The 20,619-nt window shown below is 49.8% G+C and overlaps 1 protein-coding gene across 13 annotated transcripts in view; it reads right to left on the bottom strand.

The window, feature by feature from the left end:
- The window catches only part of AGAP1 (ArfGAP with GTPase domain, ankyrin repeat and PH domain 1), a 524,718-nt gene that overhangs the window by 125,137 nt on the left and 378,962 nt on the right, over positions 1 to 20,619 (bottom strand). For 10 of the 13 annotated variants that reach the window (XM_078071496.1, XM_078071497.1, XM_078071498.1 and 7 more), the window contains one exon: positions 3,956 to 4,117. The exons of the other annotated variants lie outside the window; for them this stretch is intronic. In XM_078071496.1, coding sequence (XP_077927622.1) covers positions 3,956 to 4,117 — 162 coding nt within the window. The remainder of the gene's footprint in view (positions 1 to 3,955; positions 4,118 to 20,619) is intronic. 13 annotated transcript variants of the gene reach the window in all.

Raw genomic sequence — 20,619 nt, 5'->3', positions numbered from 1 at the left:
GCAACGAGGCATCCATCACCTTTCTGAGGCACTCTGCTTTCGATGACATATGAGGTCCCTCTCACAAAGTCAGAGTTCACTGCCCCAGCTTATACCCCACACTTCCTCCACAGCACAAGGAGGGGCTGGGTTATTTTTTAATTTCTGACTTTTTTTTTTTTCTAAAGGTCCTTTCATTTATTTTAGAGAAAGAGAGAGAGAATGCATATGAGCAGAGAGAGGGGTGGAGGGAGAGAGAGAATCCTGAAGCAGACTTCCCACTGAGCGTGGAGCCAACCTGGGGCTCAATCCCAGGACCCTGAGATCATGACCTGAGCTAAAATCAAGAGTGGGCTGCTTAACTGACTGAGCCATCCAGGCGCCCCTAATTTTTGACTCTTTAAATGATACTAATCGTTTTAGATAAGCCCAGTGACTGGCTTGAATACCCAAACAAATTCTCTAGCGCTCACACATATACATACATTCCTAATCAAGTTATGACGTTAGAACCCAAAATAGTTATGAAGATAAGGAGTTCTTTTATGTTTATATTTATAAAGATCACAGTTTCTGCTTCTATAATTTACTAGATTCACTCCATTCATTTTAAGTTATACATATAAGCAAATGACTGTTCAACTTAGGTTATAGCATCTTCTGCCATCGGGTATAGAGTTTAATCGTTTTTCAGCATAAGAGAACTAGGACAACGATCACGAATGCCGGTACCGCGAGAAACTGGCTGGACAGGGCGGCCTTATTTCCATCAGGTGCACCAAGAGCCCCCATGTGGACAGAGCGTTTCTGGCTTCTGAGGCAGCACAGACACTGAGGATGTTATCCTGTTGGCTCGTCCTTCCTGGACAAGCACGCTGCCAAGGTAAGAAATAGCTGGCAAGAGAATCTTTGCACTTGGCTGAGCGTCTAGGGCTCCTGTGTGGTGGGCTCGGCTGGGGAATGGTACAGAGGGGCATTCAGGAAGCTCTGACCACCCCGCAGCTGGGCTCAGGCCAGGCCCCCAGGAGACAACGGTGGGTAGCACACAGCCCCGCCCTCTCGAGAGGCTTCTGGTCTACCGCACTTACCGAGGTCAGGGCACAGACTTCCCCAGGGATTTCTCAGAGGAACTGCCAAAGGCATGAGCACCACCTTGCTTCTGTTGCTTCATCTCTACCTTCTCTCTGTCTCTGCCTTAGAGGCAGACCCGTGTGGCTGGTGCCCTTTGGCTTCTGCTTGGGTTTAGTCAAAGAGGGGGGCAGGCAGGAGATCAGAGGCGGGAAGGGCAATGAAGTTCGGGCGGTCCCCCGGGTCCCTCACCCTCTGGGTTACCATAGGCTAGATAGGTCCCTCTGCTGAAGGCCATAGCTCCTGACTGGAGGCCTTGCCCAAACAGCTCTCTCTCTGGGTCCTGATAACTGGCCCCTCTGCTGCCCATTACACTCCTGGGATTCTGCACCACCCCATAGCTCTTCCCACACCTCTGTAGACAGTCCCATGGTAAACTTCCCTCAATGACCCAGCTTGAGGGTGCCATGTTTTCCCCCAGGACCCTGACTGAAGTAGCTAACTTTCAGTGATACTTTATCTTTCTTATACTCTGAAGAAGTCTGAATTTGTCATTTGTTCCAATGGGTTATGTAAAAAACCATATAACTTAACTACTTTTCAAACATCTTCTAGAGAACTTTTTATATCTACAATTCCAATTTTTCACAATGAGGTCAGTCTAACACAGAATATAGTGGAAGCAACCAGTCATAGTGCCTTGCAGGAAAGTGAAACAGAAATATTTTCTTATAATTAAAACTAAACAATATCCTCTAAAAATAAAACATATACAACTAGCTTTAATTTCAAGAACAGATGTTTAAATTTAGATGGTTTACGCCATTTATGTAAAGAAGCGAACAGCCGTTAAGACTTTACAAAATACTGTGTATCACTAAATCTAAAATGACCTCAATTGTAGGTTGCCTTATGGCTTCAGAGATGTTAAAATATGAAAAAAAAAAAAATGAGTGCCTTAGAAATAATGAACTATAGTGCGCTTCACAAAAATGACTCATTTACTGTTTTGTATGTAACCTTTCCTAGGGAAAAATGAATCATTTTCTTTTTATAGAGAATCTGTTCCCTTATTTTGAACTGGAAGGATGTCATGGCCGGTATTACAGACACAATAACCCGTTAACCAGGAAGTGAGGGGCAGCTTCCCTTCTGATCACTGGTGTTGAATTTCTGAACACACGTCAACCATTACTCATCATCCATGCTTGAGATACTGTGGCAATTCCTAATTTGGGTGTTTCTATGGTGCCTGGGAGTCTGTCTGTCTGTCTGTGTCACCACCGTGCACTAAGGCCTTTTAATGAAAGGGTCCAAGGTTGTTTTTGCCTGGAGGATCTGTCTCGGCCTTATTATACGCTACTGCTCAGAGCACAGGATACGGTCCCAGGAACTCAGGACACGGGCTGGGAGCTTCTCGGGTGTCCAACAAGCTCACGGACACCTCTCAAACCTCGTTCAAGTCCCCACTGGCTCAGGGACGCTGGTCTGAAGCCGCGGTTCAATTAAATATGCAACCACTGATTTACCTGAAGGCTGTATCTTACTCACACAGTTTTCACTCTGTCAGGAGGTGGGTAGGATATAATTAGAAAGTGTAAAATATGTGTAATGTACTTACAGGTGGACCCGATAATCAGTTTCTACCAAGTGGTGCTTCTGAAAAAAGTTGTCAGAAACACGACATACCCAGTAAGATGTTTATCTGTGACACGGACAGGAGGCCTTTCCCTACAGCAAATCTTCCCCTCCCCTGGGGTACGTGTGGCGCATGTCACCCACCCTGGTGAGGCGCCAGGCTTCTTCCTGGTTTCTTCCCCAACCTCCCGTTCAGGTGGGGCGTGGCTGCCGGTGCACAGCACACCATCAGCTCTGTTCCTTCCTTGCTAATGCATGCACTGTGGGCTTACAGGCTCATGGCTGGATACTAGGAGGGAAAAAGCCACTCTCCAACACTGCAAATTGTAGTTCTGAACAACCAAGTAGAGGATTCAGGAAAAGCATGGCAGAAACAGAGAAAGAGAAAGGGTATAAGTTATAAAAGTATTTCTGGCGTGTGTGTGGAACGCGTGTTGAAAACAGACTCTTTTACTATTGATGGTGTCACAAATAACAATTAATGTTAAACAACGATGCTGCGAAATTTTTATTTTCCTTTGACATATTTTCTTCAGCTTGTTTATTACAACTGCATTAATTTTGCCTCTCATAATGTGTGCGTGTGTGTGTGTATGTGCGCGCGCATCTCCACTTTGCATCTGTGAAATAAAAAAATGTAAATCCATCTGAAGGAGCGACTTCAGAAAGATCACATCTGGCCATCACCGAGAATAAAAACTAGGGGCTCAACAAGTCAAAGGAGAACCAAGACAAACTGTGACAAACTGTGACAACTGGAATATTAATAGAGCCCACAAAACAAAAAGAGCGGAATGACACTCACAGAAGGAGCATTTATCATAATGTGTTGCTGAAAGCCAGGATTGGGGTAGCTGTCTTGTAAGAATTAAGACCAGCCGATACCAGAAAAGATTCCTCGAGGAGGAGAGGCAACCGTCTTTATTAGAATAAAATACTATGGCGCCCCCCAGCTGGAGTGGACACTGTTGACCCAGGGTGCGGAGGGAGGGCAAGACCCAGAACCTGCCCAGGCGGGTGACAGGGAAACCGGATTCACCTTCTACCAGATGACGACTGCCAGAAGGGACGAGAGCTGATCTGGTGGAATGATCCTGAGAATCAGTCAGTGATGAGGCAGCTCCAAGGCCTCTCTAGTGTCGCCCTGTACACAGAAAGCACCTGCGGTGACCTGCACTGTGGTGCATGTGTGGTCCTAAGGGTATGGGACTTCCCCAGCTTGAAACGCAGGACTCAGACTCTCACCCTGAACTCCCCGGGGAAACCTTACCTTCAGCGGTGCCGGAGAGCCCGTCGGCTTTGAAGTTGCTGGTACTCTTCTTCCTTCGGTGCTTCTTTCTGTTGGCGTGAGGGGAGGGGGGCGGGTCGAGCTTGGGGCTCGTGGTGCTGGAGATACTTGGGCTGGAGCACACGGAGTCGCCCAGCCCCGTGTCTGCCATGGACCGGAAAAGGCAAAAGAACGCAAAAGTTAACACTTACAAAGTCGACTTTGCAGAAATACGAAAGCAATGCTCCTCCAATACCCTACCAGGCCCCACAAGTGCTATATTAAGCTGAGATCCCTGGATTGGAGGCCCCAGAGCATCCAGTATTAAAAGTTCACGGGGCCGTTTCCTCTAATGTACCACCTGCCATTAAAAAAAAAAAAAAAAAAGACTTTATTTTTGGATCATCTGTAGGCTGTGGAGCATTTAAAATTCTCTACTTCGCATGATCGGTGTTCTAGAAAAGCAAAGTGAGGAGTCCATGCTTTTTACTAGTTTATTTTTCTCTTCCCATAGTTACCCTGATACATTAGGAGCGAAATCAGAGGCTGAGAACACATATGAAGGCGTCTGGCGGCAGCTCTGCTTCTGTGCGTGTGCACAGGAAAGAGGGCGTCCTGGTTTGCTTACTTCCACCCTCAGCATCACATACGACCGCGGCACCGGTTTATTACTAGTGAAACATGGCCCGCCGTGTCTCTGTCCATAGCAGACCTGCCAATTACTGATTCACTGAAGCTATTTATAAAATTTTAAGACCGTTGCACACACATGTGTGAATTCACTGTAAGTGAAACTCAATTTAGTACGTCCATCTTTCTCTTTATCCAAGAGAACACGAGAGTCGTGCTTAAAAGAGCAGGGAACAAACATGGACTTCAACCAGAGAGAGTCTTCCCAAAATGAGAAGGAGAGGCACCATCCGACTGCCTGCAGGGCCTGAAGAATTCTTTATTTCACGAGTCGGCCTCTCTGTAAACTCAGACGACACCAAGTGCTTTGCGATGCACTCCATTCGTTCAACGAGTATTTTTTGAGCGCCTACTGTGGGCCACTTTTCTAGGTGCTTGGGCTCCATCCCTGAGAAAAGCAGATAAAGATTCCCTCCGAGCGGCCACAGCCCAGATGCAGTAGAAGGTGGTAAAGTGTCAGGAAAACGAGTAGGACGGCGTGGGGGCCCGACCACCCCAAAGTGCCTGCAGGATAACCCAGCGGCACTGGACGGCACCAGACCCTGGAGACTGCTCAGCGGGGTCTAATCTTCTTCTAAAAGTAGCAATTCTCATACATATTTTAAAAATACTAGATCCCACTGGATAGCAGATGAAAACTGTAAATGTCCCAGAAAAAAAAAGGCTAATCTAATGAACAGGTGCACATCATTTCTGAGGGCTCAGAGGCCGCCTGGTGTTGCTAAGGGACCTTGGGATCCGAGAGCGTTAGCTGGTCCCGAAGCAACCCTTTTAGAGCATTACTCAACGCTCACACTTCAGAAGGGATTATTTTTTGTTCGTTTCAGATATTTTCTGCCCAGGTTGTAAGCCTTCATTCACTCTCTGACCCATCTTCTCTGACTATTCGGGACTTACCCTGTGTCAGGCATGGTTGACAGATGACGGGACCATCACAATGTCACAATGACCGCCCCCCGTCCCCACCCCGAGGAGCTGAAGCCTCACCATGGAGGAGGGTGAGGAGAACGGGCAAGGACGACTGGCCTCTGAGACAGCAGGCTGGCCTTTTGCTCTTTCAGTCTGTCCCGTGGGCATCCACTCAATTCAACGCACCATTTTCATTCCCAACTGTGTGTCCTAATCCTTAGGCCACTCCACTGCTGTAATGCTCTCTCCCGAAAGAACATTTCTCCTCTCCGCACTGGGCTGGCTGTCAGTCATCTGGATCTAACCGGCATGCCTGCTCCCCAGGGCAGCTGCAGATGCCCACTTCCCCCGTACGATGCTGAGCACAGAGTGGCGGCACCGTTACCACATAAGCACCCCAGGTCCCTCCCATCATCCAGTACTTCCTTTTGAAGGCACACACCAACGTCCTTTGCAAGATGTTAAGAATATACCCTTGAGTTACGGATGGTCATGTCACAGCTGCCATCCATGTGGGGTGGCTCTATGTCTGTGCTCTCTATTCCCTTCTGGGACTCCTTCCGTCTGTCTGTCCTGTAACAGCACATGGCCTTGAATGCGATGGCTAAGGCGTCCTGGTGCGTCACACAGCAGGGCACGCCCCCCGACGTTGTAGATCCTTCCCCATTGCCTTGGCTATTCATTCTGAGCACACAACTTGGTATATCCACCCAAGACACCAGAAAAGACATTAAACCGGGAGGAGTCAAAACAGCCTCCAACCTGCAGACGCAGCGGTGCGCAGCTGAAAGCGCCGGTGAGCGACCCCGCAACAAGACATCCGCGCGTCCCACTCCAGATCCGCGGCCTCGCCTACGGAGAAACTGCCGCACACTCTCGTCAAATGCTTTGCTGAAGGGCGACACGGCCGCCCCACTGACACACATTTTTGGCAATTTTTAAACAATAAAGGGAAACCCACTTCATGTTTTCTCTCCTTAATGAGCTATCCTGTTTAGTCAGTTCACTGTTTCCTTTTCTGTATTCACCCACAGCACTTCTCTAACATCCTGATATAGGATCTGACTTGGGAATGACCTTACACTCCCTGGAATACTAGTCATAATTCACCTTCCTGGGGAACAAAACGACATGTTTTGTGTCCAGGGATCTCCCTCCATTCCAGATGCAGAAAACTGTTCCTAAAGTCATTAACAGGGACTCGGGCGATTTCATTCCCAAGTTTTCTGGATCCCTTGGAATATTTGTAATTCAGGGAGAAATCTCTGATTCACTTGAAGCAAATGGCTGAGCAGCAGCCTTGAGGTAGCAGTGACACCTGCCTTCCCCCGACGGCCCATCAGCAGCCTCTCCAGCCTTCCTTTCCGTGGGCACCCTTCCACACCAGGACACCCATCCACCTGTGGCTCCCGAGTCCCACTAAGCCACTGGCTCTCAGCTGGAAACCCCTGCCCAGGGACACCTGATAACGTCCACAGATACTTCTGGTTATCAGACTGAGACAGGTGGAGGTGTACTGGCATCAAGTAGGCAGAAGCCAGAGATGCTGAGAAATATCCCACAACACACAGGACAGCTCCCACCACAGAAAACCAACGGGTCTAAAATGGCAACAGGGAGACCTGCAGGATCTGAATTGCTCCACTCCTCGTCACCTGCTCAGTCTCCTCCTGGTCCATCTGTGCAAACGCCCTCACGAGAGCAAACCTCTCAGAATATTCCCTTCACCCGCTATGACCTGGCTCTCCCCGGGGGGGGGGGGGGACACATACCTCCCAGGTGACGGCACTGGGGTCCCACCCCCAGGGAGCACACAGGTGGGGGCAGGTGTCCTTCCTGCCCTCTCTGCTGCTTGCAGACCACTCCCCCTGCCCTCCAGCCCTATCCCCTTGAAGTGATGCCCCCCGTAAGCCCACTCACACCCACAGACCCCTGGCGTCTGCCCCTTCTTCGCTCACTGACTGTTTCAGCAGCAGCTCACCCCGTCCTCACTCAGGAGTGATGACGTCCGGTTCCTCCTACGTGCTCACTTCAGCCTCCTGGCCTCTCATGCCTCCGCCTCGCTAAGCTCCTTCCTTCTCTCTAGCCTTCATGGTCCTGACCCAGGCCCGCTGTGGGGAACCAGCTCCTCTGAGTCTTATTTTTGTCTCTCGGCTCACTTACACCAGGACCCACACTCTGAGGGTTAATCTAGTGGCGCTCTTCTCCCTCTACCTTTCCTGATCATTCGTCCAACTTGACTTCCACCTGTACTCAGGTCCTGCTGGAGGAACAGAGCCTCATGCCCACCGGGGCTGGACCTCTGGCCTGCCCTTCCATGCACTACGTTCCCAGAGTAAAGCTGCTCCCCGCTCTCCAACAGGCTGTATCACACCTCCTCCGTTCTCCTCAAATGCCCCACACCTCACTCCCTCCCCCACAAAGACATCATTTTTCATTTTGCTGAAGATAAAAAAAAACCCCAAAAGCAGCAATTAGAAGACAGCATCCTCCTTCCTGTCCCTGGTTCCCATGGACCCGGGGCCTCCTTGTCCTGGGAGCTGGACCCTGCCCCCTTTTGCCCCCAGAGCGACTTTGCCCCCCGCCTTTCATACCCTCTCTAGCGTGCATCAAACGTGCTGTTATTACACTGTCTCCCGTTTCTAACAAAACCCTCCGTGACCCCATGCCCTTGCCCAGCCACCACCTGATTTCTGATCCTCTTTAAAGCAGAGCCCCCTGAGCCTCTCCCCTCTTTGCTGCTTGTGTCTGGTCACAGCTGACCCTGCTCCAGTCAAGGTCGCCCCACCAGCCACTGCCATGCCCTCGCGGTGGCCGCCAGCACTGCCACCAGCCCCATCAGTGGACAAGCCCCGGCGGGACTGCGCAGCACCCCACACAGCTCACAGCCTCCTCCTTTGTGGGGAAGCCAGAGTGAGCTCGACGCTCGTCAGATCACAGGGAAACTAGGAGGGTGTGGGTCTAAGAAGCCAAAGGAGAGGCCCCCAGAGAGGCTTTCCCCACTCTGGCCGCTGCCCATGGCTGCCTGGCATCCAGTCCCACTGCCTCGCGGGGCAGGCAGCGCTCCCCACATGTGACGCCCCGCCCCCCGTGTGTTTGTGTCCCTGCTGACGACGAACGCCCTCCTGGCGAGATGTGATCCTTACGGAGGCAGGGACTTGCTTCAGCCTCTTCACCAGGACACAGCCTGGAACACAGCTGGAATGAAAATGGGAGTTGCGCGCATATTTGTGGCATTAAGTTTTATAAAGAGCTGAGCTCCCGTCGAGAGGCGCTCCCACAGGTGGATGGCGCAGCTTTCTGCTGCCTAACAGAGAAGCACTTGGTGAGCTCATCGTAAAACCACGAGCACGTGAGTTTCCAGCGGTCCAGAACCTGCTTTAAGGTGAACATCTAACTCCGTGAGTGAGTCTGTTTATGCTGAGAGTCTTCCCCTTAAAGAAGCCTTAAGTACGCCACACACAGTGCGTGAGCGCGGAGTCCTCCACGAGCCAGCTCTCCTAGGCACCGGGGCTTCATCACAGAGAGAAGGGCAAAACCCCCGCCCCATGGAGCCACTTTCTAGGAGTGAAGGAACGCCTATCTACTTTCTTGCTCGATGCCTTCAGGAAAGACTGTTTTTCTGGAGCCATGTTACCTGAACAGAGAAGGAAGGGGGCGTCATGTGTACAGCGAGCACATCAGCTGAGCGCATGTGACTCAATGGTCAGGGCAAGCGCCCCGCACACAGAAGGAGCTAAGGCAAGGCGCCGCCCCTATGCCACCTTCCTGCGTCGAGCAGGCCGGCCGGCCAGCCCATGGCCCCCTGAGAAACAGAAATGTGACTTGGGACCACTGGTTGGGCCACAAGGACTCAGAATGCGAGTGTGAGAGTGACAGGGAGACAAAGTACCACTGAGTCAGGAGAAGGCCCTGGGGTGGGGGTGGGGGGGGAGAAACAGAACACACGAGCCCTAACCGGCCACTGGAGGGAGGGATGGAGACGAGCTTTTAAGATGACACAGGGTTGTCATAATGAAAACAGAAAAGCAGGATCAGCATTTGTAAGCCCCGTAAATTCTATTTCAGATATGGAGGAAGATGAATTAGTAACCGATGGGCACAAAGCACTTTGGAATCCACGAGTCACTTCCCACCCACTGCCCGACGCGCTGCGCGTAGGGCCCAGGTCCCACCGACAGAACCATCCTTGCTGGAGTTTAGAGGTGACGAGCTGGGGCAGTGACTCTCCAGGTCGCCTGCAGGTGAAGGTGGAGCCCCATCTCTCGTGTCTTCTCCCCGCTCGCACCCATGTCCCCACACCCCCTGGCCCCAGCCCTAGGAATTTACTTCCCCAGGTAGCAGCACTGCGGCCACCTAGAGGCTGGGTGTCTAGGGTCGGGGGATTGTCGGGGGTGGGGGCCCCAGGACGGTGACACAAGTATCTAGAAAAACCAGATGCCCCGGGCTGGGGTCAGTGGGAGCAGGGAGAGCTCCGGAGTGCATGGCCGGGCGAGGAGGCTGTGGGTGCGGGGACCAGGCGGCCTGGCTGTGGGAAGGGCCTGCTGCAGCAGAGGGGCCCCCACTGCTCGGCACAGAGAAGGCAATGGGGACAGAGGGCAAGGAAGGGCAGGACCTTTGGTTGGGGGGTGGGTGGTGGGTCAGGGGGGCCCTGGCAGGAGACAGGACTCCGGCAGGTTGGACTGCTCCGGAGGCCAGGGGTGGGTCATGCAGAGAAAGCTACGTTTCGAGTTAGCTGGGTCCTGAGCTGCCGTATGAACGCCCCTGGCTTCCAGATCTTGAGAACTCCCTTTTAAGAGGAGTTGTTTAAATTCCTCTGGTTTAAAATATGAGCAATCAAAATGTACTAGGCTTCCATGCTGTGCTTTTCCATTTCCGACGACTCCTCTTGCCTGACAAGGTATCCCTCAAAGTGAAGAGGCCCGGAAAGCCCGGCCTCAGACGCTGTAAATGAGCTCCAGCCACAGCCCACGGAACGCAATCCGCTCCTCCTGGCTGAATACAAATAATGCATTTTATTTTGTATCAATTACGGGGAGCCGGGACAGCCGACGACCGTCGACAGGGCTAAGTACAGGAGGGTGGACGCGAAGAGAAGAGAGGCATGCCAAATTAAAAAAGCAAGCGCCTCATTACTCCACATCGAAACCGGCTTTGATGGAGGGACTCGGAGGCCCCCGGACGCGTGGCGCCGAGCCGGGATGGGCCGGTCTGCTGCCATCCCGTGCGCTCAATGTCAGCCATTAGTTCTTCCCAATCGGGCATCAATGTTCAACGCACACCCCAAAAAATATATAATATGAGCAATAATGATAACAATCTGCAGTCTCTCCAGGCTCCGGTACGTGAAGTATGAGTCAAAGACGCGCCTCACTTTTCACTCGGAGAGCTGACAAGCATGACCAGAGGGGAATAAAATAACATTCCGTTCGCATAAATATCAAGCAGCCTGCTTGAGACGGATGGCCAGGAATGTATTCTTAGCTATCATTCCGGCAGACAGGCCCAAGGACACTCATAACTTATTTTACAATCATTTAGTTTCAGCTCAAGTGGAAAACGTGACAACTTATCTCTGCTGACAAGATGCCATATCGAACCTTACAATTAACTCTCCTCCGATTATCTGCCCAGCCGATCATTAGCTGGCCCATTTCTGATGAACTGTTGCAGGGAGCTTGCCTCGGTGAGCGCTGTCACTGCCAGGTGTGTAGATAGGTTTTTGATATCCCGGCTGATATTCAAATCCGCAGGGCTCTATGCATGTGACTCTCAAGGCCCTGCTGCTCCCAAAGGTCTGGAAATGCGTCTGCCGGGGAAGGCGTCCTTCGGCCCCGCGCTGGGAAGGGGTGGTGCACCCCCACTCCCCACCGTATGCCAACAACAGCTACTGTTCTTCCTGCAGCGGCCGGGCTGGCTGTCCCAGCGCACATCCCCGGCCCCCGGCCCAGACTCTGGAGGGAGCACCTCCCACCAGTCTTGCTCATGGGCTGGGTTTGAGAGAGGGGACATCAAGAAGTTGCTGTGGGGAGCCACCCACATGACCCGAGGAGCTGCTAATGGTCCCCAGGGCTGGCTGGCTGTTAATGTCCGATGTGTCGAAGACCAATATGAAAACCTTCAAATGTATGTTCATAGGAAGCACACATCTATATAAAAACAAAGGAAGCAGGAAAAAGGAGGACAGGTGTGTGCATACCAGCCCTCCCCTTCTCCTGCTTTCACATACTCCCTAACTTACTCATTTGGCAGTATAAGGTAGCATATATTCCTAAAAATCCTTTTTTTTGGGGGGGGGTATTAAAAAAATACAAAATGATCAAAGACAGGGCTATTTGTCGTTGCTGGGTTGGGGGCAGGGGGCATCAGTCGAGGGCTAAGACCTTCTAAAAACCCAAGATGAGGTCACGTAGGAGCCAGTGAATTAAAACACATTTCCTTCGAGACAAGGCCAACCATATAAAGCTCATTTGGATCTTTAAGAAGGGCTCTGTTCTTTCTGAAGCTCAGAGAGATGTGCGGGCTGGTAAATAAAGAACAGGCCACCTCTGCCATCCAAGGAAATCACAACATCCCGGCCTCTGTTAAAAGGTGAGTGTGAAGTGAAGTTCAAAACCTCGCCCCTTCTCACAGTCCTTTTGACGGGAGCTTTCAACAGGAGGAGGTTTACTTAAATCCCAATCTCTGAAGATGTTTCAGAGCCTGGTACATTGTCCGGTTCCCTTTGCCGCTCGCGGTGCTCACACAGAGGTACACGGTGTCAGAAGAAGGGGCAGCAGGGGCACGATGGGGGTTCGAGGAAGATGACAGGTGTTGGGGGAAGGAAGAGACACCACAGTGTTAGACTGAGTTACAAAGTGGGGAGGAAAGGAAGACAATAGGAGGGGCCAGAATGGAGAGAAAATGTGGGGGAGAACCATCTCCTACCTGGGCCGCGTTTAGTCGCACCAAGATGTCTCTGTAAATAAAACTCAAGTATTGGGATTGATCTTCATTTACGTGAAGCCCTTACTTACTGAAACGTGTCTGTGATAGCCTTAAAAATAGAGGCACAAATGCTGATCACGAATCAGGGTGCAGGATTTTTTTTTTGAGGTGATGGAAACGTTCTAAAAAGGACTGTGGTGATGGCTGCACATCTCTGTGAATCCGCTAAAACTCCTGAATTGTATACTTTGAGTGAGTGAGACATACTGCTATGTGAATTTTATCTCAATGAAGCTGTTAAAAAAAAAAAAAAGAAAGAAAAAAGGGGGGATGGTCATTGTGTTAAATGCTACGAAGCAATCAAATAAGGAAGACCAAGTCAACGTCACAGTCTAACAAGATGCAGGGATGGTATCAGAGTGAGGGTCAGAAAGGGGCCTGGGTACAGTCACAAAGTTCAGCTGAAGCTGCTGAGCGCAGGGTGGGGGATCCATGGCACTGACGGTCTGGGCCTCCAGCCACCTGCTAGGACCTGGCTCTATGCTTTGGGTGAATGGCAGACCCCGGAATGTTCCACCCTCCTCTGAGGGAGCCGTCCCAGTCTCCCCTCCTCCTGCAGAGCACAGCATATGGCTGCAGCCAGAATGGCCTTGTTCCTCTCAAGTCTCTCTAGTTTTCTTTCAGGCCGGATGGCCAGCTTGCATTGACGACCGTGATCTGATCTCAGGGGATGAAAGGTAGAACGTGTTGTGGTTGAGTGAGGCCGAGAGCCTGAGGAAGGCAATGTGGGAACATGCTGGGAAGGTACATATTAGGGAATGCACGTCAGGATTTTACACCTGAGGGTCAAAAATCAAATTGTTCTCTAGTTGATTTTTAGCTGAATTAGTCCAGCATACTCCGAAAAATGCAAAGGCGCTCAGAGCAGGGCCGTTAGGTAGAAGTGAAATCACTTCAAGAGATGTCTGTTTCTTTCCAGCCTTCTCTCTTTTTACATAATCAGCCACAACCGTTTCTCAAGTTTGGTGCTTATGACTAGCAGCTGACAAAGAGATCCTGGTTCATGTGGGAGGCTCCGCGGCGGAGCAGGCTGGGGAAGGACTGAGCATGTCTAGAAAAAACTCAATTACAGAAGTTAATTAAATGTACGCTCCCTCTTTGATAATGTAAACTTCCCATCTTTAGGAATTTAGCTGTTTCTATCAAAAGTCACATGGAGTCAAATTACCATCTGCTGCACAAGAAAGCGTCAGGTCTGAGGCAGGACAATCTGGCTCGTTAGGCAGGCGGGGCCACGGAGGGCTCTGTCCAGGGTCCTGGACACAGTCACTCAGGGCATTCTGTTCAAGGCACGGAAACACACCAAAATAACCTGCTTCTTCATGACACATCCCTGTTCTTAACCTGCTGACATCATGTGGTTTGAAGAAGTAGAGTGCTGGTGTCCTCAGCTTTAAGAAAACCTGATACACAGACACCGGACTGAAAAAAGAGGTAATTTGGTTGTGACACATCCCACCGCTCCAGGGTCAATTACAGGTTTCAAACAAACAAACAAACAAACCTCAGAAAAAAACAGAATATGTCTCTCACTTTGCTTAATTATTTCTCTCCTGCTTAGGATGGATTTCAAAATTTTGACCAAAACCAACACTTCTGCATATATTTTTAATACCTGGAATTATGGCATTAAGGCAGTTTTTGAGGTGTGGGTACAAGAAAATAAGTATTTGTGGGGTTCTGGATCCATGCTGCTCAGCCGCTTCTGGAAACTCTGTGCCTGTCTCACCAGCAGGGTGTGAGGCCATCCAAGCCACCAAGTCCCTGAAGCCTGCATGCTGGCCACTGGCCAATTTGCACTTCAGCTCCTCCCCTGCCCACCTCCATGAAGCAGCCCGTTGTCCTCGGAATGGCCTTCGGCACGTAGCATAAGATGGAAGTGTATCGAGGGCAGGGAGAGAACCATGATGTGTGCCATGAAGAGGAACCAGCACAGCTGTAGAATCAGAAAGGCAGTTCAAAATCCTAGCCTGGCCAATTGGCTGTATGACTTGGGGGAATTCATGTCTGTCAGCCTCAATTTCTTCACAGCTAAACTGGGCAAAACAGCCATCCTGAACATCTGCCCTTGGCCCGCCATACCCCAACATGCTCCTTCTCCATCTCGGTCAATAGCAACTGCGCCCTCCTGCTGCTCAGGCCAGAGGCCCTGGGCCATCCTGACTCCCCCCTTCCTCTCACATGCTACCCCCATCTGCGAGGACACAGAGATGCCAGACAAACGGACAGAGAGGCAGAATGGCTCACCAGCATCCAGCTCTCTTCCAGAGTTGGGACAATGCAAGTACACAAAACACGGCTCCTGTCCTAACTGGCTTCCATTCTAGTGCAAAAATATTAACAACAGACACACACAGAACATTCGCAGCATCCGAGGAAGGATGGTGCGTGCTGTGGACAGACATGAAGCACATAGGGCGGAGTGTGGATCCTGAACACCATGCACACACGGCCACAAAGGGTAGTCAGGTTTTCTAAAACAATAATCATCCAGTAAGTCGAAACTGAGGACTCTCAACACAGAAAACCACACGACTGATACCAAAACATTAGAAACATCGGGGGAGTCTGGTAACTATTGGAAAGGGTGCTGGGAGATTTACTTTGAGATAAGCCACGACTACGGCTAGACAAACCACAGTGCTGCTGACAGGCTGCTCAAGGGATCCTCAGCGGTGGGAGCGCGAGCACCACACGACTTCACCGTGACATCTGGGCCCCTCTTCACGCTCCCTCTCAACACAGGGCTCCTATCACCATCTTCCTTCCCAGTGCTGTGATTTCTTCTGGGGTGTTTCCCTTACGTGGCAGTGTCCCTCCAGTAGGCACCCACCAGCAAAAATAGGTGCTCAGTAAAAAGGTCTTTCTCCCAAGACTTAACTGGCAGCACAAAGAACATAAACTAAGATTTTTTTTTGAACGCCAGAGGAAACAAAATCCAGTGTATCTAGAATTGTACATTTAAGACCCGGAGAGTTTAAATATTATTTAAACGCCAGCTGAAAATCTGTATTAAATTTCCTCACAGTTTTGAGCACTTTGTAGAATAAATTATTACCACATGAAGATGATAAATTATATCTTTTTAAAAAGATCTCAATTTCCCCCAGGCATCCCATGTAACATTTTGTTATGTTTCAAGTCAATGGTGGTTATTTTCGTTTTGAATGAAATCAAATGCTAATTTGAAAAGTCAGAGAAATAATGTCTTGTCCTTAAAAATAATACTTGAAAAACTTGTTCCATATGATTTCACGACTCTCTCCCAAGCCGTGGGACACTCAGCTTGATTATGAAAAGGGACCTTTGAGTTTCCCAAGCCCTTACTGCTGGTGGGTGGTATGCCCCCGTCAGGGGAGCGAGAGCACCGTGGCGTCAGGTGCTTCAAACGGAAGGCCCGGCCACTTCAAAGAGAGGCCCCACTGGCCTCTGAAACTCCATTCCCTTCCGCCACACCTGGGCCCTAACAATAGCCCCAGTCAGTGGGCTTGAGGTTACTAAGTGGGACTCCCCCGCTCCCTGAGCCACTCGGCCCGTGAGGGAACTCTGAACAGTTGGGTTCCATGGGTAATCCATCCACAGGAAGCCTGGAGCTGATGGAGGGCAACCTGCAACCACTCAGGACCACAGGTGATGAAACTCAGCACTCAGAGGAGCATGACCTTGACTATATGTGCATGTGTGTGTGCAGACACCAGATATTTACTGCTTCAACAAATAACTACCCAGTGCCCGCTTCGCGGGGTGTACTGTTCTAGGCCCTGGGGAAAGAGCAGTGAAGAAAACAGAAAGATATGATGGGTTTAAGACATAGAAACGGCTAATAGTGCAACACCCGAACAGACTAATCCAACTGTAAATCCACATGGCTATAGACTGATTTGTGCAGATGCTGAAGCTACCAAAATACGTGAGCCTAAATCTGCATCACGAGCTGCCTTGGGTACCTGTTCTGTATCTGAATAACCTTTTAACAAAATAAACATCTTTGGGAAAAATATAGAAACACGCCCCCCCCATTTTAAGATTTGTCCAATGAATTTTTTTTTTTTGAAAAGCGTGAAATGACTCCTTTAACGGCAACTGAAAAGACAGTATTTCTCTTTCCTGCTGTTTCAGAATTTTGCTAATCTGCTGCTAATGACTAATGACTGTGCTACATATTTTATGTAGATTCCAAGGCTGGGGTTGACCTCTAACTCTTCTGCCTGCAAACTAGATATTATCAACCCACTCATGTCTCTAACTAGTGGCAGGTGAGCGGCGGCAGCACCCTCATTTGAATAAGGAAGTTGAGACAGTAAGGTCATCTGTTCAGTGAGCACTGGAATCAATCTGGTGTGACATTAATAAGAAGATGAGGTTAATGACTTCTTACTTTTGACACACTATTAAAACACTGTATTTAAAATATTTACCAGGTCACAAATAGGTAGCAGGTCTACATGGCAAATGAGTAGCTCAGGGTGGGCTGTTTGGTTCCCCTCCGAGATCTGTAGTGAAGATTCCTCCTTGTTGCGAAGGAAGCCTAACGATTTCCTACATTTGGCAAGCTCTAAGTTCTAGGGGTGCAAACACAGCCCAGTCCACGAAGGGGCTGGTGGGCTGGCGTGGTGTGATGCATCTCAAGGCCAAGATTCTGATCGTGTGACATAAGAGGACACTGTGGATTTTGTGATGGATAAAATGAGTGATTCCCATGGGTACTCTCCGTGAGAAACTAAGGCTGCCCCCACGCTTAACCAGGGTGACGTTCATCCTGCTTTGCCTGGGACAATCCCAGTTTATGCCTGTTTCCCACCGTAAGTATTAACACATGGGCACCTCAATCTTTTTTTTTCCTTTTAAGATTTTATTTATTTGAGAGGGAGAGAGAGAGAGAGCTCGAGCACACACGAGCAGGGGGAGGAGCAGAGGGGGAAGGAGGGGAAAGAGCGTCAAGCAGACTCTGTGCTTAGTCTGGAGCCCAATGTGGGGCTCAATCCTATGACCCTGAGATCGTGACCTGAGCTGCCCATGGGCACCCCCATCTTAATCCCACTCTGCGATTCTTTCCAAAGAACAAAGCTCAAAGGAAATCTAATGATTACGACTATTAAGATTTGGGCATGTAAGAGGTTTAGTGAAAATGGGAGAGCCCCTCTGAAACCCTGCCCTCGATTTCTGTGTTCTGTGCAGCTGGGTCTCATGACAACCTTGTGTCAATCTCAAATCAAGAATCCCGACTGCTAAGTGCAGGAAAAGTTTGTAGCATGACAGATAATTTTAACCTGACTGAAAATCTGTCAAATTTTATACTCGGGATAACTGTCTTCACCAATAACCCCATGGATAAAGATACGAGTAATATCTTTGTTCAGAACTGCGGCCCAGAAATCATTTCATTTCTGAAACGCAGTTGAAAGTACAGACTTTTTCAACAGAATTGGTCAAGTGAGTGGTTCTTAGTTTGTCTTCGCCACAAAAATGACAAATCGCTGTCATCTCTAAAATTAATGATGGTGTGTAAAAACTCAGATTCAACTTGCTTCTGACAAAAAGCAGTTAATAATTCAGCATTAATTCTAGAACATTCTTTTAAAGAGAAGAACAGACTTCACTGCTACTACAACAGTTTCATCCTATCACTTCCAGCACTGTCTTAGAACTTGGGCTTTGTCCTGGCAAAAATAAAATAAAATGCAACACGATAAAATAAAGTGTTTGGAGAGTCTGAGTGGGATCTGCTTTGAGTTTAAAGCATTTTCTTTAACATGGCTCAAAAATTTTGTCAATATGGTTCAATCAGACACTACGGTTGATCTTTGGGGAAATTGCTGTAAAATAAAATGAAAGATAAGATTGTGTTCCCAAACATAATAACTGACATTTTTCTCTTTTTCCTTAAGCAGAAGCCCAGCCCCCTGTGGCTGACGGCAGGGTCAGTGCAGGGTGCAGCAGCCCAGCGCGAGAAGTGGAATCTGCCGCTTGCTATTCATCAAAGAATCGCTCATTCCCATTCTTCCCTACTGCTGTCTTTTATCCCCTGGGGTGAGGTTAAAAGAAGCAACTGCCCACCAGCCTCCCCAACCAGGATGTGGGCCTCCTCCGTGCCTCTGCCCGCCCCTTTCCTCAGAAATAGATTTCTTTTCCTCTTCTCCCCCCACTTCGGCAGAAGGTTCCTGACGAATCCACAGTTTTCTCCTGAATACACTCTTGCCAGTCATCCCTGCCCACACACCCTGGGATGGCCCACCGTCCAGCTAGTGGCCGGGAGCGGCTGTCTCTGGTCCTTGGGATTCTATGGCTCACAGGCTACACGTAACTCTGAGCGGACCCCAGGAAGTGAGGCCTTCCAGGTCATCTGGGTGTGAGACGGAAAGGGTCTCTTACTCCACTTGTATGCAGACCCCGGCATTAACCCCACTTCCACGGTCTCAAACTCCGGCCCCAACTGGCTTTCACCAGTAAACACCTCCCTCTCCACTCCCGGCGGCCCAGGGCTCTCAGGAGCGGCCCCCACTGCTACTTCCGGTGTCCTCTCGGACTCCCTGGCTCTGGCCACAGAAAAGGAAGAAATGGATCTATGTATTTTCTTCTGTGAAATTCAAGTTCGTTTTCTCATTCTAGGCCCAGGGGCACTTCTTCACAGGGGAAGCTGTCTCCCTCTTTTGAGCACACCTTTTCATTCGGCTCAACCTGAGACCCTGACCTTCGGAGGTGCGGCTGTCGGAGGGACGAGGACACCCCAAGGGCCGGGAGGGGCAGCCTGGCCGGGGCAGCTCGGCTCTGCACGCGTGCTGTGCGTGCAGCTAGGGTGACTACAGAGATTTTGCTCTTATTTTATGAGGCTGAGTGGGAAAAAGAGAAAAGGAGATGCTGGTATTAGTGAAGAGAGCGTGCACGTACAAGCATCATGCAAAATGGGCACAAAAATGGAATTCACTAGGCATGCTCAAAGTAACAGATCTAGATAGCCTTGGCTACGTGGGGGATTTAAGTGGATCTGCTCAATTGTGAAGAAAGAGAACAAAATGATGACATGGAGACAGCGCACAGAACAGGCTGAGATGAGGCGTAATTAGGACTTTCACAGTATTTTCTAGTTCCTCTGGGAAAGCACCGCCCTCTTGTCAAGTGTTACAGTCACGATTCTTACGAATCCAACCTCAATACACATCTGCAGGAAGAAATTAAAAACGAGATCACACACGGAAGTAGGGGTCTGTTTATATCTGACTTCATGTCTGGTACTTCTCAGAAAAAGGCCTACTTGGTTCAACATGTGCTTCGTGGCCGAGAGAGGATGGGGCCGGCAAGAGCAGGATTCAGAGCCTTGCTCCCTGTCCGGGCAGACGATATTCACGGACTATGAAACCCTGTAATTTGCTCAATATAATTAAACTCTAAGCTGAGACGCACCCTACTATAGCCACTTGATGTTTGCAAACAATTCTGCTTACTGCTGGAATGATGTCTGCCCGCTAGGAGATGGGGCAGGCTCTGCACAGCGTCCCCACGATTTGACCCAGTTGCTCTGTCTTCGGTTAGGTCTTTCCGTATCTCTAATTTTCCTCACTGTGTGGCAAGCGGCAGAATGGGGGCGGGGACGCAGGTGTCCCGGCTCTCCCACGGCTGCCCCCCAGGGCCCCAAACGCCCACCTCTGGCTCTTCTCCCTTCCATAGCCAGGCAAGGACCACTTTCTATTACCACAAAGAAAGACTCACTGCTCTTGGTTTTGGGATAAATTAAGGTTTCGAATTGAATATATCTACTGACCAGTGGAAATCTGCAAATGTTTACCTCTTACTTTGTGTTTTCTAACTACAGAATTCCTATTTGAACTAACTTTAACACATTTTCCCATAAATAGTAAGTATTTATTGCTGAAAGATGAAAAGAGAACAGGGAAAAACACTTCCGATCTTGGAGAAGTCTGTACTCTTTCCATTCAGGCGGTTTTTACACACAGGCACAAGGTGGCCCCGCCCACAGCCCCGGCCCCGCCCACAGCCCCGGCCCCGCCCACAGCCCCGGGTTTCCACCTGTGGGTCACACCTGCCTCACACATGACCCTTGCCAGCTATGTGACCCTGGGCAA

This window comes from Halichoerus grypus, chromosome 4, assembly GCF_964656455.1.
Source record: "Halichoerus grypus chromosome 4, mHalGry1.hap1.1, whole genome shotgun sequence".
In the NCBI taxonomy this organism is placed as follows: Eukaryota; Metazoa; Chordata; class Mammalia; order Carnivora; family Phocidae; genus Halichoerus; species Halichoerus grypus.
This window is presented reverse-complemented; position numbering and strand designations above follow the sequence as displayed.